The following is a 15,107-nucleotide window of genomic DNA, read 5'->3' as shown; positions in this document are numbered from 1 at the left end:
GGGGGTCGCCCTTCACCTTGAGGGGTATGGGGAGTGGCGGCCCCTGGCTTGGGTGCAGCATGTGGGGAAAGAGAGAAAATCCAGCCACAGCGGGGTTGTGTGTGTGTGGTGGTGGGGAAAACAAGTGGGGACTCTAGAACCCCCTTTCCCAAGCCCCACCCCTCCCCTAGAAAGCTGGGGAGCAGGAGGAGGAGGAGGAGGAAGTGGAAGAGAAGAAGCCTGACCCCCTGCACCAGCTGGTCCTACACTTCAGCCGCACTGCCCTGACTGAAAAGAGGTGAGGACCGCCCCCACCTCGGTCCTGGGGAAGGAATCTCTTCCTCCCCGCCCCTAGCAACCGCCCTGCTCCTCGAGGCAGACCCTGTGTGTCCTAGGGGAGCCCCACAGCCCATCCTTCCATGTCACTTTACGAGGACAGGCAGGGCCACCGTGGACCATTTTGCAGGCTGAGCACTTCACGAGGGCATCGCTTCTGAAGAGTTCACATCCTAGGCAATATCGGTGTAGGCTTGTCTGGATGAAAGTGTCTTGCTCAGACAAAATCAGTAAGTTACGAGAAAGAAATCAGCACGTCATAACAAATTTCCCATAGATGAAAAAAAGGAGAAGAGGGCTTTTTCTGATGCACACAAAAGCTTTGTACAGGCTAATGACAGTCTTGGGACTAAAACAAGGGTGCTGCTGGGAACAGTAGTAACAGGCAACATTTATCAAGTGCTTATTATGTGTTCGGCCCTGTGCTGGGCCCCTGACGTATCTACTCTCTCACTTAATCTTCGCACTACGAGACGGATACCACCGTCAGTTCCTTTTTGTGGATAAGGAAATAGAGGCATAGGGATTTATGTTTCACACATCCACGAAGTCAGGAGGGAGAAAGTCCAGGGCTGGGCGGCGGCACGATGGCAGATGGGGACCCGGGCTCTGTCCGGGCTTTCCGCCCTGCCATTCCGACCTTTTGTCCTGTGGTCAGAAGATGGATCGCTGAACTTCCAGACACGACCACATGCCAGGCAGAAAGAAAGAGAGAGCCTTTTTTTCCCTCTGAGCAAAATCAAGACCTTTTTTATCCAAGAAAAGGCGCTCTCCTTGGTGGGCTTCTGTACATCTCTCATCTGCCAGAATTCTGACATCGGGCCACCACCAGCTACACGGGACACTGGGACACTGAGCGTCCTGTTTTCCATCCTTTGGAAAGCCATGACTCTGGAGTTATTTATCCAGGGTTGAATCGCGGTACAAGCTGTGTGGCTTGGCCAAGAAGGATCTTTGTGCATCTGTAAAATGAGGCTAGTAGTATCTACCTAATAGGATTATTGTGAGGATTAATTTGTTAATACATAGATAAAGCACTTAGAACAGGGACTAACTTAGAGTAAATATTCAATGGGTGTGGGCCGTTACTACTACTACTACTACTATTATGATGATGATGATGATGATGATGATGATGATGATGATTTTTGCTGAGGAGACCCAAGAAGGTCATAGTGGTCAAATGAACCAACAGGTGGCAAAATGGCCCTAGAAGCTCCAGGTGTCCATCACATCATTTTGGCAACCCCAGTGGAAAGGGAGCACATCTACCAATAGTTCCAGCAACACTCCCAGAACGAGTTCCAGTGGACCAGCACGAATCCCATAACCATCTCGTATCTATTTATTACGGTGGCCAAGCAGATCGAAAATGCCAACTGGCTCATCCTCAGTCACACGCCCACTCTGGCCGTGGATAGTCTCTCCCACCCAAACCACACAGCCTGAGCGTGGCTCTCCAAAGGAAAACCGGAAGCTGTTATGAGATGGGGGCCCTCTCCACCAGGTCCTGACTCTCTCCTCCCTTACTTCCTCAGCAAACTGGACGAGGATTACCTGTATATGGCGTATGCCGACATCATGGCAAAGGTGAGGCCCTGCCCCCATCCCCCAGGCCAGGCTCCCTTCTCCCCAGCTGCAGTGCCTGTCCACTGACAGGGCTGGGGGTGAACTGGGGTGTCTGCCCTGTTCACCGCCATCCCTAACTGATGCCCCATCCCCAGAGCTGCCACTTGGAGGAGGGAGGGGAGAACGGCGAAGCCGAAGAAGAGGAAGTTGAGGTTTCCTTTGAGGTAGGTGGGATCAGGAGGTCCCTGAGAAAAGGGATAAGGGACCCTGCCTTCGGTCATTCCTCATTCATTCAGCCTGTGTTCACAGAGTAGTGCTCTGGGCCCAGCCCTGTGCTAGGTGATGTTGGGGACACGGCAATGACTCAGTTTACTGGCAAGACAGACACATCGAGCAGACAGCAACAATATTCATGGTGGTGATGAGGGAAGCTCCAGGCAGAGGGGTCAGGGTCGGGGAATCCAAAGAAGCTCAGGGAGACATGGGGGGGGGGGAGTTTAGGGGACTGTGGAAGCCCAAGCAAGGTGCCTGACCCACCCTGTGGGGGAAGGGTGTCAGGGAGGGCTTCTCGGAGGAGAGGATGTCTGAGCAGGAGGATAAAAGGAGTGTGCCAGATGAAGAAAAGGAGAAAGGTGTTTCAGATCGGGGGAACAGCATGTGCAAAGGCCAGGCAGTGAGAAAGAGCTGGTAAACACGCAGCTGACCCATCCATTCATCATTAAGGCAGTCAGTAAGCATTTCCCCGAGTTTCTTAACCGTTTTTCTGCCAGGGTCCCTTTTGGCATCTGGTGAAGCCTCTCTTAGAAGTATGTTTTTAAATGTATAAAATGAATTCATAGCAGAGGAAACAAGCATATTGAAAGAACCATCAAAATATTGTTTCAAAAATTGTAAGACAGTCATAACTGCCTTTAGGGTTAGGGTTAGGCATCCTTCAAATGACACGATTTCACAGTGGGGCCAGTAGCTACAGTAACTGATGAGTAATGAACATAAGCAGTGTTTTAAGATGGCTGCAAAAATAACGCGGCATGGAAACATCTGTGGTTCTTCTTGGTGACAAAACCAGGGGTTCTAATATTGCTATGATTTATAATGGAAGGAAATGCTCCGTTTCAGTCAGAGGGCAGTAAACACAAAAATATAATTTTTCCCCTGTTCAGGGCCCCCTTGGGGGTCCACGTGTGGGTCCAGGTTAAGATTGCTCCGTGTCTGGCCCCGCACTGAGCACAAGAGACAAATCGTGGACTTCAGTCCCAGGGGATAGAGGGAGTTCACAATTAAAGAAATGAGGTGTGGGGATGCCTGGGTGGCTCAGTCGGTTAAGTGTCTGACTTCGGCTCAGGTCATGATCTCGCGGTTCTGTGAGTTCGAGCCCTCACCTCGGGCTCTCTGCTGGCAGCTTGGAGCCTGCTCCAGATCCTCTGTCTCCCTCTCTGCCCTTCCCCAGCTTGCGCATGCGCTCTCTCTCTCACATTTTAACAAACGTTTTAAAAATTAAAAAAAAAAAAAAAGAAAAGAAATTAGGTGTGGTTGGAGCAGGGAGGGTCAGGGTGAGGGATGAGGCTGTGAGGGGGAAAGGCTGGCTGGTGAGCCTGGACTCACTAGGCGCCGCGGGCCTGGCTCTGCCGCAGGAGAAAGAGATGGAGAAGCAGAGGCTCCTGTACCAGCAGGCGCGGCTGCACAACCGGGGAGCCGCGGAGATGGTGCTCCAGATGATCAGCGCCTGCAAAGGTGCCCTCGTGCAGGCCCTCCTCCCGAGCACACGCATCCTGTCCCCACTCCCCGGGGACCCCGGGGCACCCTCGCCCACCCCGCATGCCTGTGCTTTGCACGCCAGCGCTCACACATTCCACTTGCCTCGCGATGTCTCACCCGTCCCTCGCCCTGGCATGCTACTCCCCCCGCCCCCCCACTTCTCCCACGTACCCTGGGATGGCTGTTTTCTGGTGGGTGGAGAACAGTGCTCTCAAACTGAGTGGACCCTCTTATGCGACCCTCCGTCCCCCCCGCAGGAGAGACGGGCGCCATGGTGTCCTCCACCCTGAAGCTGGGCATCTCCATCCTAAATGGAGGCAATGCTGATGTGCAACAGGTAACAGGAGAAGGGACTTGGGAAGAGGATCTAAGAGGGGTGGGAGGTTCCTGTGTGACTCCCAGCTCCTCCTCCCCGCCCACCCCTTCTGTAGAAAATGCTGGATTATCTGAAGGACAAGAAGGAAGTTGGCTTCTTCCAGAGTATCCAGGCGCTGATGCAAACATGCAGGTAGGGTCTAGGGGACATCTTTCAGTCACGCTCTTTGCGGTTGCTGTGCCCCCACTCGGTACCGCCGCCAGGAACAGAGGCCCACTCAAACTAGCTCAAATACCAGGGAGCTGATTATCATAACAATAGTGAGAGGCTTTAAGAATGAACAGTTGGAGGGGCTCCTGGGTGGCTCAGTCGGTTAAGCATCCAACTTCAGTGTGGGTCATGATCTTGGTTTCATGACTCTTGGTTTCAGCTCAAGTCATGATCTCACAGTTGCTAGGTTCGAGGCCCGCATCGGGTTGACAGTGCAGAGCCTGCTGGGGATTCTTTCTCTCCCTCTCTCTCTGCCTCTCCCCTCCTCATGCTGTGTCTCTCTCTCAAAATAAATAAGTAAACTTCAAAAAAAAAAAAAAAATGAATGAACAGCTGAAGCCGAAAGCTTGTAGAGAATTCAAGGGGCACTGAAGCAGCAGGGAACTGGGGCTCTCTCTGATGACCCCTATTAACTTGACTACTACCTCTGCCTTTGTTCTCCTCTGGCAACTGACTCCTCCCCTCCCCCACCAGCTTTGCTAATTGAGGGTTTCTGTTTCCTCCCGATTTCAACTTGTGCATATTTCATCCTGGCCCCGCCTTACTTGTGAGCTGCGGCCACATGGCTTCTTCCAGTTCTGTTTCTGCTTCCTCTCGATGATTTCAGCTCATTCCTGGTTTACTGTGGCCCTCGCTCGACTCGCTAACGGCAGGGTGGGGTGGGGGTGGGGGCGTTGCAGGGCTCTGAAAGAGGGCAGAGGCCTCAGCCCATCTTCCCCATCTTTCCTTCCACCTCCCCCGCCCCTCGCACAGCGTCCTGGATCTCAACGCCTTCGAGAGACAGAACAAGGCAGAGGGGCTGGGCATGGTGAACGAGGATGGAACCGGTGAGGCCCTCTCTTGGGCTTCCCTCTCCTGGGACATCCTCTTCCTTCGGGATCACCCCCTCGCCCACATTGCCCAAAGCTCCCTTCCTCCAAGACTCCTCCGCTCCACAACCATCCCCAAGCTCCACCCCCACCCCACCTCCCACCTCCTGTGCAGTGGTCCCCAGTCCTGCCCCCACATTCCTCCCGGGTCTCCCTCCTCGGGGTCCCCACCCTTGGCTGTCCTTCTGTCCTGTGTTCTCTCACCCATCACCACACCGACCCCCGCCCTTCACGTGCCCCAAGTCTCCCACCCTGGTTGCTGTTCTCATTAATGTCCCTAATCCGGGTTAATCGAGTCTCCTCTTTGCCGTGTTGTGACGTGTCTAACTTTTCTGCCCTGATCCTCGCCTCCTGCCCCTCCACCTCTACTTGTACACCTGTTTTTCTCTTCCCTCTTCTTTCTCTCCCTCCGCTTTTACCCTCGTTTCCTACTCTTCCTTGGTTCCATCTGTCTCCTTATCGGTCTGATTCTCTGTGGTTGTTCCTCTCTTCGTGTCGATGTCTTCTTCATCTCTGACTGTGTCACTGTTGTTCTGTGTTTGTCTCTGTCTCCTTCCTGTCTCTTTTTTTCCCTTTTTTCCTGCTCCCTCCTCCCATCCTGTTGGCTGCCCCAGTCATCAACCGCCAGAACGGTAATTCCCCAGCCCATTCCCCTTGCTGTGCTGCTGCACCCCTCCCTTCTAACCCGCAACCGCCCCCCTCTACCTGGGGGCTGAGGATCTGGGACATCCAGGGAGGGAGGAACCCTTCAGCGATTTATCCCGCCGGCATGAAGTCTTGAGATCAGGGGTCCAGAGACCAAGATTCGGGTCCCAGATTAGCCACTAACAATACCCGAGACTAAGAACAAGTCTCTTCCCTTCTATAAGCCTCAGTTTCCCCATGTGTAAAATAGAAGCTAGAGATGATGGGAAAGACCCCTTTCCAGCTGGATGTTCTCAGACTTCCAGACCCAGATTCGCAGTCCCGGGGTGGGGTAATCCCCACTCCCACCTACCCCGCTCTCTGCGCCCGCGACCCCAGATTGGTCAAGTCTGCGGTTCCCATACGCCAACCGGATTGGTTGTCCCCAGCATCCACTCTGATTGGTGTGCGTGCCTCCTCTGCGCCTGCTCTGGTTGGCCCATCCCTGTCTAGCCTCCCTTTCTCTCTTCCCTCCTCTAGAGCCCACGGGGACTGGCTTCTTTCAGATGCCCATTCTGATTGGCCCATGTTTACACGCCCCTCCCCCGCACCTCCCGGATTGGCTGATTTCAAGGCATCTGAGCCAATTGGCTGGCTTTGGATCCCACTCCCTGCCCAATCCCCTCCTGCTCAGAGCCTTTGCGTGAAATTGACTCCAATCCCCTTAATCCATTAACTCCGCCCTCCGTGGCCCTGGATGGGGGCTGAGGGAGATACCAGCTGCCTGAACTTCTGCTGGATAGGCAGACATTCCCAGACGGCACACAAGTGGTGACGTCAGAGGAACACAGATATTTAGAAAGACACTTGAGGCCCCAGCTTCATGACTCAGGACCCTTCAGGTCTTCATTTGCTGATGCCTCTGAAATCGGGACCCCCTGGTGTCATGGATGCCCGTGGCCCTCACAGTGTCTTTGAAGCGGTGGCTGCTCCTCCCTGCGCACCCGTGCTTTGTGCATGCGTGTGCAGTGTGCAAGGGCCGTGTGCATGTGTGCACTCTCCCCTGACACATCTGACACTTTCTGGGCCCTGCCCCCCCTCTTCCACCCAGGAGAGAAGGTCATGGCAGACGATGAGTTCACCCAAGATCTGTTCCGTTTTCTGCAATTGCTCTGCGAGGGGCACAATAATGGTGAGGAGGAGGGGCGGGTGGGAGAGTGGATGAAGAGGAGGCCAGGGTTTGGGGTCAGTCTAGAAGGGTTGCCTGAGTTAAACTCCAGGGCCCTCCCTCCTTATCAGAGGTGGCCTCACCACTCGCCCTGGCCCCGATTGTCCTCCATCCTTTATTTTCAGCCATTATCAAGCCCTGCCCACCCACCTTCCTAAATCGCTCTTGAATTTCTGGAATCTAGCCCCTTTGCTACACTTTCACCTCTTCTAGCCAGTCCAAATTCCCCAAAAGAAATCTGCCCCCAAACCTGCCTGCCCCCAGATCAGTTTGCCCAAATGAGCAATTAGCCGCATGACATTTTTCCACAGGCATTTTGCAGCAGCTGCCAGAGTTAAGTAGATGCAGTAGATTTCCATACTTTGGTTTTGTAGAGGGGGGGAAAATCACATGGCATTTAAAAATGCGTTTATTAGAATCACTTCTTAATTTCACTTCTAAAATACTCTGCCAAGGTGGAAGGCCTTACAGATCCTTTCCTAACTTAGAGTTTCCCCAACTTTTTTTCTGGTTCAGGCGGTTTAACCAGATCAAGGCTGACACAGCAAGCTAGTGAAACATACATAGCTCACAGCCTTAAAGGGACCATCAAACTTCTGTACAGCAAACTTTCTACCCAATGCCATTTCCTATAACAAATATGCAAGTCTCAGGGTTGTGGTTGTGATACTTAGCAGGTAATTGTGAAACCACAGACTGCCCAGAAACTAAGCTTCATGACAAGAATGGAAGCAATCATAAATCTAACTTCCATAGAACCTGCATCCCATTTGCTAATGTTCGTGAAGGTAACTCATATGTAAATTTCTTTAATCCACACTCTTCTCTGTTCAAACAAAGGATAAAGCAGGATCCATTGCTCTGCATTCTCAAAAGCTCTTATGTCCACAGCCAGTTTTTCTTCAAGGTTCATGAAATACCTTTGTGCCACGTGACTAGGACTTTCTTTAATCGTAACTAAGGTGGAATCAGTCTTTGGGGTTTTAATTTTTTTTTTTTCAACGTTTTTTAATTTATTTTTGGGACAGAGAGAGACAGAGCATGAACGGGGGAGGGGCAGAGAGAGGGAGACACAGAATCGGAAACAGGCTCCAGGCTCCGAGCCATCAGCCCAGAGCCTGACGCGGGGCTCGAACTCACGGACTGCGAGATCGTGACCTGGCTGAAGTCGGACGCTTAACCGACTGCGCCACCCAGGCGCCCCAGTCTTTGGGGTTTTAAATGAATTTTATTCCCTGGATCTATGATTATTTGGAAACGAGAAGGTGCTAAAGGGAGGAATTCCTCTCTCCTACCAAATTTACAAGCCAGTCCTCTGCATAAATTCGTGGATCCATTAACTAGCCCAATCAAATAAACATTTGAAATATCTTTCAAATCTCAGGTGCCTCGCATGTCTTGAGTATTTGGTGCCATTCGAAGTAGACAACAGGTTCTTCTCTTGTACATGTCTGAGACTATGTTCTTGGTTGACAGCTTTTTACGGGAGAGGGGAGCTGTATATGTGAACATTTAGGCATATAGCCCAGTTGAAATTAACACAAAGGAGTTAGAAAACATATACATTTGCTTCTAAAATATTGAATATTTGAGCATAATCTTCATCTACAGTGTGAAACCAGGCAAAATGGTTTATGAAATAGAAGTGATTATGATACAGCAATTATGAAATAGATGTCAGATGGACAGTAAAACTTTGGGGGGGAAAACCTTTCAAGGGCTGGTAAAGCCATCCTGTGCAATATGACATTGCCATGAACGTGCAAAGGACTTAGCTGAAGTTTGTTTTCATTGCCTTCACAATTTGATGAATTGATCATTTGGCAAATGGGTCTACAGAGGTGGTTCTCCAACTTAAGAGGGCCTCAGAATCACCTCGAGGCCTTGTTAAAATACAGATTTGAGGGCTCCGCCCCAGATTCTCTGATTTAGTAGTTCTGGGATGGAGTCTAGTAATTCTTGTCTCTGACAAGTTCCCAGGAGATGCTGAGGCTACCGGTCTGGGACCCACACTTTGAGAATCACTGCTCCAAAGTGCAGCCGTTAACCTCAGCACTCTTTAAGCCTCTTTAAGAACAGCTAATGTTTATTGAGCACTCGTACCAGATGGCTATCCTAATTTTTTTTTTTAATTTGGAAAAAGCATTTATTTATTTATTTTGAAAGAGAGAGGGGGGTGCCTGTGTGGCTCATTCGGTAAAGCGTCCAACTTCAGCTCAGGTCATGATCTCGCGGTTTGTGAGTTCCAGCCCCATGTTGGGCTCTGTGCTGACAACTCAGAGCCTGGAACCTGCTTCCGATTCTGTGTCCCTCTCTCGCTCTGCCCCAACCCCGCTCCTGCTCTTTCTCTCTCTCTCTCTCTCTTTCAAGAATAAATAAAACATTAAAAATTTTTAAAAGAGAGAGCGCAGTGTAAGTGGGGGGGGGGAGAGAGAGAGAGAGAGAGAGAGAGAGAGAGAGAGAGAGAATCCCAAGCAGGCTCCACGCTGTCAGCACAAAACCCGATGCGGGACTCCATCTCACAAACGGTGAGATCATGACCTGAGCCAAAATCAAGAGTCAGACGCTTAATTGACTGAGCCACCCGGGCACCACTGTCCTAAGTTTTTTATGTACGCCAAAGCATTAAAAATTCACAAGAGCTCCATAAAGTAGGGTGTGCTGTAACCACCATGTTACATATGGGGGAACTGAGGCACAGTCTGTGCCACACATAGGGATTCAATAACTTGCCTGAGGTCACACAGCTGGGAATTCATACAGCCCACTCCTACTTACCTTTCCTGCCTCAGTGGAGGTCCCTTCCCCCAAGGAGCCTTCCTTGATTACGTCGTCATCAGCTGAGTTAGGCATCTCCTCTGGGCGACTGCAGCCGCCTAGGTTTCCCACCTCACAACCCTGATCATTCTGCTCGGTATTCCCCACCACCACCACCCCTACGACCCGTGAACCCATGTTTATAATTATTATTATTACTAACTTCTCAACCGCAACCAAAATAGAGAGAATGGTCTAATAAATGGTACCCATCACTCAGCTGTAGCAGTTATCAGCTTTTTGCCATAGAAGAATGTTTTTCTTTTTTTTTTTTTTTTAATTTTTTTTTCAACATTTATTTATTTTTGGGACAGAGAGAGACAGAGCATGAACGGGGGAGGGGCAGAGAGAGAGGGAGACACAGAATCGGAAACAGGCTCCAGGCTCCGAGCCATCAGCCCAGAGCCTGACGCGGGGCTCAAACTCCCGGACCGCAAGATCGTGACCTGGCTGAAGTCGGACGCTTAACCGACTGCGCCACCCAGGCGCCCCGAAGAATGTTTTTCAAATAGTGGGAACCAATGCACCAGAGGGTTGTGAATCCGTGTATTTCAGAGGCTCTCATCTGAATTCCACGCTGATATGCCTGGGGAGCATATTTTTAAAATACACTAAAGCCCGGTGTTCATTCACCCTCAGAGACTGTAATTTAATTGGTCTAGGGTTGGGGTTTGAGCAGGGGGACTTTGAAAAGCCTCCAGGTGATTCTAACATGCAGCCAAGGTTGAGAGATTGAGGACTACGGATGTAGTGAGTTAAGATAATTTTTTAAAATATAATTTATTGGCAGGTTGGCTAACATACAGTGTATACAGTGTGCTCTTGGTTTGGGGGGCGGGGTAGATTCCCGTGATTCATCGCTTACGTACAACACCCTGTGCTCATCCCAAGAAGTGCCCTCCTCGGTGCCCATCACCCACTTTCCCTTCTCCCTCACCCTCCACCATCAACCTTCAGTTTGTTCTCTGTATTTAAGTCTCTCATGGTTTGCCTCCCTCTCTGTTTGAAACTATTTTTTCTCCTTATCGAGATCAGAATTCTTTTGTAGGTAACTAGACTAGCACAGGACAAAAAATACCAGAATACATAGCGCATGTGTGAGTATGTGAAACTTCTGTTTTGGGTATATGTGGATATAATTTCAGTTTAAACACATGTACTGGGTTTTAATGTAAAATGGTTCCCCTACTGTAAGTTGCAGTCAGAAAAGATTGAAAAATTACTACACAAGAATATAAACTTCACAAGGGCAGGGACTTTTTCTTTTACTGCTGTATTCCCAGGGCCCAGAACAGTGCCTGGCACATCATAAATGCTCGATAAACTTGTAGTACCGAAGAATAAGTGGCCAATCTCCATCTCACATTAGCAGATAGATAGTATGTGCTCAATAAATAGATATTGAGGGGAGCCTGGGTGGCTCAGGTCATGATCTCGTGGTCCGTGAGTTCGAGCCCTGCATCGGGCTCTGTGCTGACAGCTCAGAGCCTGGAGCCTGCTTCGGATTCTGTGTCTCCCTCTCTCTGCCCCTCCCCCACTCATGCTCTGTCTCTCTCTCTCTCTGTGTCAAAAATAAATAAACGTTAAAAATAAATAAATAGATATTGAGCAAATATACAAAAGAAATGGCAGATATTTATCTCTTCTGGCTTTGGCTAGGTGCTCAGTAAATATTTGTTGGATAAATGAATGAAAAAATAACCAATCTTCCATCTCCCCCATCACATAGTAGGTGTTCGATAAACATTTTTGGAAACGGAAGACTGAATCTCCATTTCCCCCTGCTATACTGTGGGTGCACAAGAAAGGTGTTTGCGGGGGGGGGGGGATGTATGAATAAATGACTGACCCTCCACCATATCTGGCATGCAGTTGGCCCTCAATAGTTATTTACATAAATGAATAAATGATCCTCATCTTCCTCTGACACACAGTAGGTACTTGATAAAGATTTATTAAATAAACTAACAAGAACAATTCTATGCCTCTGGCATACAAGAGGCACTCAATAAACCTATTGCATAAATGAATAAACGACCCACTGTCCCCCTCCCCTAGCACACGGCAGACTCTCAATGAACGAATGGCTTTTCATCTCCCCAGATTTCCAAAATTACCTACGGACACAGACAGGGAACACGACCACCATTAACATCATCATCTGCACGGTGGACTACCTCCTGCGGCTGCAGGTGAGGTTGTGAGGCCGTCCAGGTGTGACCTGGGTGGGGCGTTGTGGGGCCCCGGTTGGCCCCAGCACCCCTTCACACCCCGTCGGTCCCCCCAGGAGTCCATCAGCGACTTCTACTGGTACTACTCCGGCAAGGATGTCATTGAGGAGCAGGGCAAGAGGAACTTTTCCAAGGCCATGTCGGTCGCTAAACAGGTGTTCAACAGCCTCACCGAGTACATCCAGGTAGGACCCGCCCTCTGGGGCGGAGCGAGGCTCCCCCACCCCGTATCCCCGCACCCTGCGCCCTGCTTGGCGCTCACTGCAGCTCCTCTGCCCCCAGGGCCCCTGCACCGGGAACCAGCAGAGCCTGGCGCACAGCCGCCTCTGGGACGCCGTGGTGGGATTCCTGCACGTGTTTGCCCACATGATGATGAAGCTCGCTCAGGTTCGAGACCCTCTGTTGTTCTTCCTGCAGCTGTTCTCGGGCATCCCCGAAGCGGCTCACTTCCAACTCAGTTTCTCACCCAAGTCCCCCTGACATGTTCCAGAAGAGTTCCCTAGGGGTGGCCAAATCCATCTTCCTTCTGGATTGGCTCTCTGCATGACCCCGCCTCCTCCTCTGCCACCACCAATCGGCTGGTTTCCCATGCACACTTCCATTGGTTTGACGTTTGGGCCCCGCCCCCTTTGGCCCGGAGTTCCTCTATGATTGGTTGGTGTTCTTTTCTCGGGGTGAGGTCCTCTCAGACTCTGACCTCCCTGGGGATAGAAAGGGGGTGTCTTTCTAGAACAGGGACTGGGGCTGAAGGAGTGTTTTGCTTCTTTATTCTGCCTGCGGCAGATGACGCCCATCTCGGGCACCCATGATGTAAGGTCCCTGTCGAGTCCTTCTCCCATTTCTAGAATCCTGTGTACCCTTCCCCTATCACCCCTGCCCCTTTGCAGTCTGGTCAGTGCCTCATGCTCTGCTTCTGTCTGGTAAACATATTCGAGGCTGTACCATCCGCATCCTGAACGGCATAAATGTAACAGTGTTCCAGCAGATGGCAGTACTCTGTACGCCGTATTATAATTTCCCCGCAGGAAGCGTCTTGAGGAAGGGGAGCCTTTTTCTAGTTACTCAAAGGTGCCACAGGGGCTGGCAGAAATCCTGTCTGTTGTCACCTGACTTTTTGAAAGGAGCTGAACTTAGAAAGCAATTCCTTAGTTTCAGTGCGGTCGAAGTTGTGTTATTGGTGTCATCTTCAAAGTCTAGCGAGTACTGGTATTTTAGTCTAGAATTCCACATCCTGCAGTGCTGCTGCATTAGCCAAGGACTAGGGCTAGGTTGCATGGGCTGGGAATCCAATGCAAAGTGATGGCCTAATCGGGGTGGGGGTGTGGGAGGGATTTATCAGTTCACACCAGAGATCCAGGGCCTAGAGTGATGTCAGCTGAACTATCTGCCTTCTCTGGCTTCATTCTCAAGCAGGCTCTTCTCCGGACTGAAAAAAATGGTGCCCCAGACTTCTATCCACCCCCTCCCCCCAACAGCTCCAGAGGGAAGATAATCCCTCTTTTGTCGGAGCTCCCACTTGGGATTCTCTGTTTGGACCATTGGGTCACATGCTCATCCCAGAACCAATCACCGTGGCCAGGGGAGGGCTCTGATTGGCCAGATCTGGTCACATACCCACCTGTGAAACCAGCAAAGTGGGGTTAGCCCCACTTGCTCTGAGACTGGGATTGTTACCGGAAGCAGGGCGCTGCCTCGTGCATCACGGGCAGGCGCACACCACGGGCACCCACAGAGTTGGATTTTGAGATTCCGGAACGTTGGGAGTTCAGAGTCAGAATGCCGAGCTTTGGAACTGTGTTAGAATTAGAACTCTAGAAGGAGCATTCAGGTAGAGGAGCCTTACGTGCCTTTTATCCAGCATCCTTCCCCCTTCTCCATTGTATTAGGTAGAACCAGATGAAATGACCACTCGGTGGGTCAAAAATGCTCACATATTAGCAGTTTTATGTAGCTCAACAGAATACCTGTGGGGACTATGAGACAGAACTCTGACCATGTAGGAAGTTTCTGTAGGCACTACATGAGGCACTGCGACTAGGGAGGCAATGTGCCCCCACATTCTTCCCAAATTGTTCACCGAAAGGCATGTGGCTGAGTCCTCCAGCCTTTTTCCTGAACCCAGAGTCTCGCTTTTTCCATCACATAGTCACTCAACAAACATGGATCGAGCAGCCACCATAAACCAGGCACAGTGCTGAGCTCTCACCCCTTCCCAGCTGTGTCTCCCTACCCAGTACGTGCCCCTCTCTGTCTCTCTCAGCTCCAAGCTTCTCTCCCAGCCCTCCTTGTCCGCCAGCTCTTGCCCCCACATAGCACCCATTGGGCCTGCTTACCCCCCAAAGTGCCAACCCCACCCCCACAATCTTGTCTCTCTGCCCCTTCCCCTGCTTCCGAGGAACATGTGTGGAGTCGGGTCCCCTCGGAGGTAAGAGGGGGAGAAAAAGGGGTCTTAGGCCCCATGGGGTGGGTCAGGAGGGGCGGAAGCAGCTGGAGGTGGGGAGGCGTCTCTGCAGAGACCAGTTATCCCATGGTTGGGGTGTGGGGTCTCTAGGACTCGAGTCAGATCGAGCTGCTGAAGGAGCTGCTGGACCTACAGAAGGACATGGTGGTGATGTTGCTGTCGCTGCTAGAAGGTAAGTGCCCAGCGGGCGTGGGTAAGGGGAGGGCACAAAGATACAGACAAGCAGGGAATGGCCCTCGGAGACCCAGGAGACCCTAACCTCCAACTTCATCCCACATCGTGTCAGGGTCAATGGGTTGATGAAGGAGTCACAGCACCAAACTCAGTAAACCCTTACTGAGCACTTATTATATGCCAACTGTACACACGTTAGTTTTGTGAATTCCCGGGGAAATCTTAATAAGGTGGGTGGCGTGGGCACTCTTTAAAATGTTAGGGGCGCCTGGGTGGCGCAGTCGGTTAAGCGTCCGACTTCAGCCAGGTCACGATCTCGCGCTCCGTGAGTTCGAGCCCCGCATCGGGCTCTGGGCTGATGGCTCAGAGCCTGGAGCCTGTTTCAGATTCTGTGTCTCCCTCTCTCTCTGACCCTCCCCCGTTCATGCTCTGTCTCTGTCTGTCCCAAAAATAAATAAACATTGAAAAAAAAATT

General features: G+C 51.0%; 1 protein-coding gene across 1 annotated transcript in view; it reads left to right on the top strand.

Annotated features, from left to right (window-relative positions):
- RYR1 (ryanodine receptor 1) overlaps positions 1-15,107 on the top strand; it is a 118,707-nt gene that overhangs the window by 72,774 nt on the left and 30,826 nt on the right. The window contains exons 75-88 of the mRNA XM_040445607.1: positions 59-89; positions 174-277; positions 1,854-1,905; positions 2,040-2,108; positions 3,519-3,618; positions 3,900-3,979; positions 4,074-4,150; positions 4,982-5,055; positions 5,712-5,729; positions 6,833-6,913; positions 11,870-11,958; positions 12,054-12,182; positions 12,280-12,384; positions 14,549-14,630. Coding sequence (XP_040301541.1) covers positions 59-89; positions 174-277; positions 1,854-1,905; positions 2,040-2,108; positions 3,519-3,618; positions 3,900-3,979; positions 4,074-4,150; positions 4,982-5,055; positions 5,712-5,729; positions 6,833-6,913; positions 11,870-11,958; positions 12,054-12,182; positions 12,280-12,384; positions 14,549-14,630 — 1,091 coding nt within the window. The remainder of the gene's footprint in view (positions 1-58; positions 90-173; positions 278-1,853; positions 1,906-2,039; positions 2,109-3,518; positions 3,619-3,899; positions 3,980-4,073; positions 4,151-4,981; positions 5,056-5,711; positions 5,730-6,832; positions 6,914-11,869; positions 11,959-12,053; positions 12,183-12,279; positions 12,385-14,548; positions 14,631-15,107) is intronic.

The sequence above is a fragment of the Herpailurus yagouaroundi genome, unplaced genomic scaffold (assembly GCF_014898765.1).
Source record: "Herpailurus yagouaroundi ecotype Mexico unplaced genomic scaffold, PumYag 194, whole genome shotgun sequence".
Lineage (NCBI taxonomy): Eukaryota > Metazoa > Chordata > Mammalia > Carnivora > Felidae > Herpailurus > Herpailurus yagouaroundi.
Note: the sequence above shows the minus strand (reverse complement) of the source record. Positions and strands in the feature narration are given on the sequence as shown.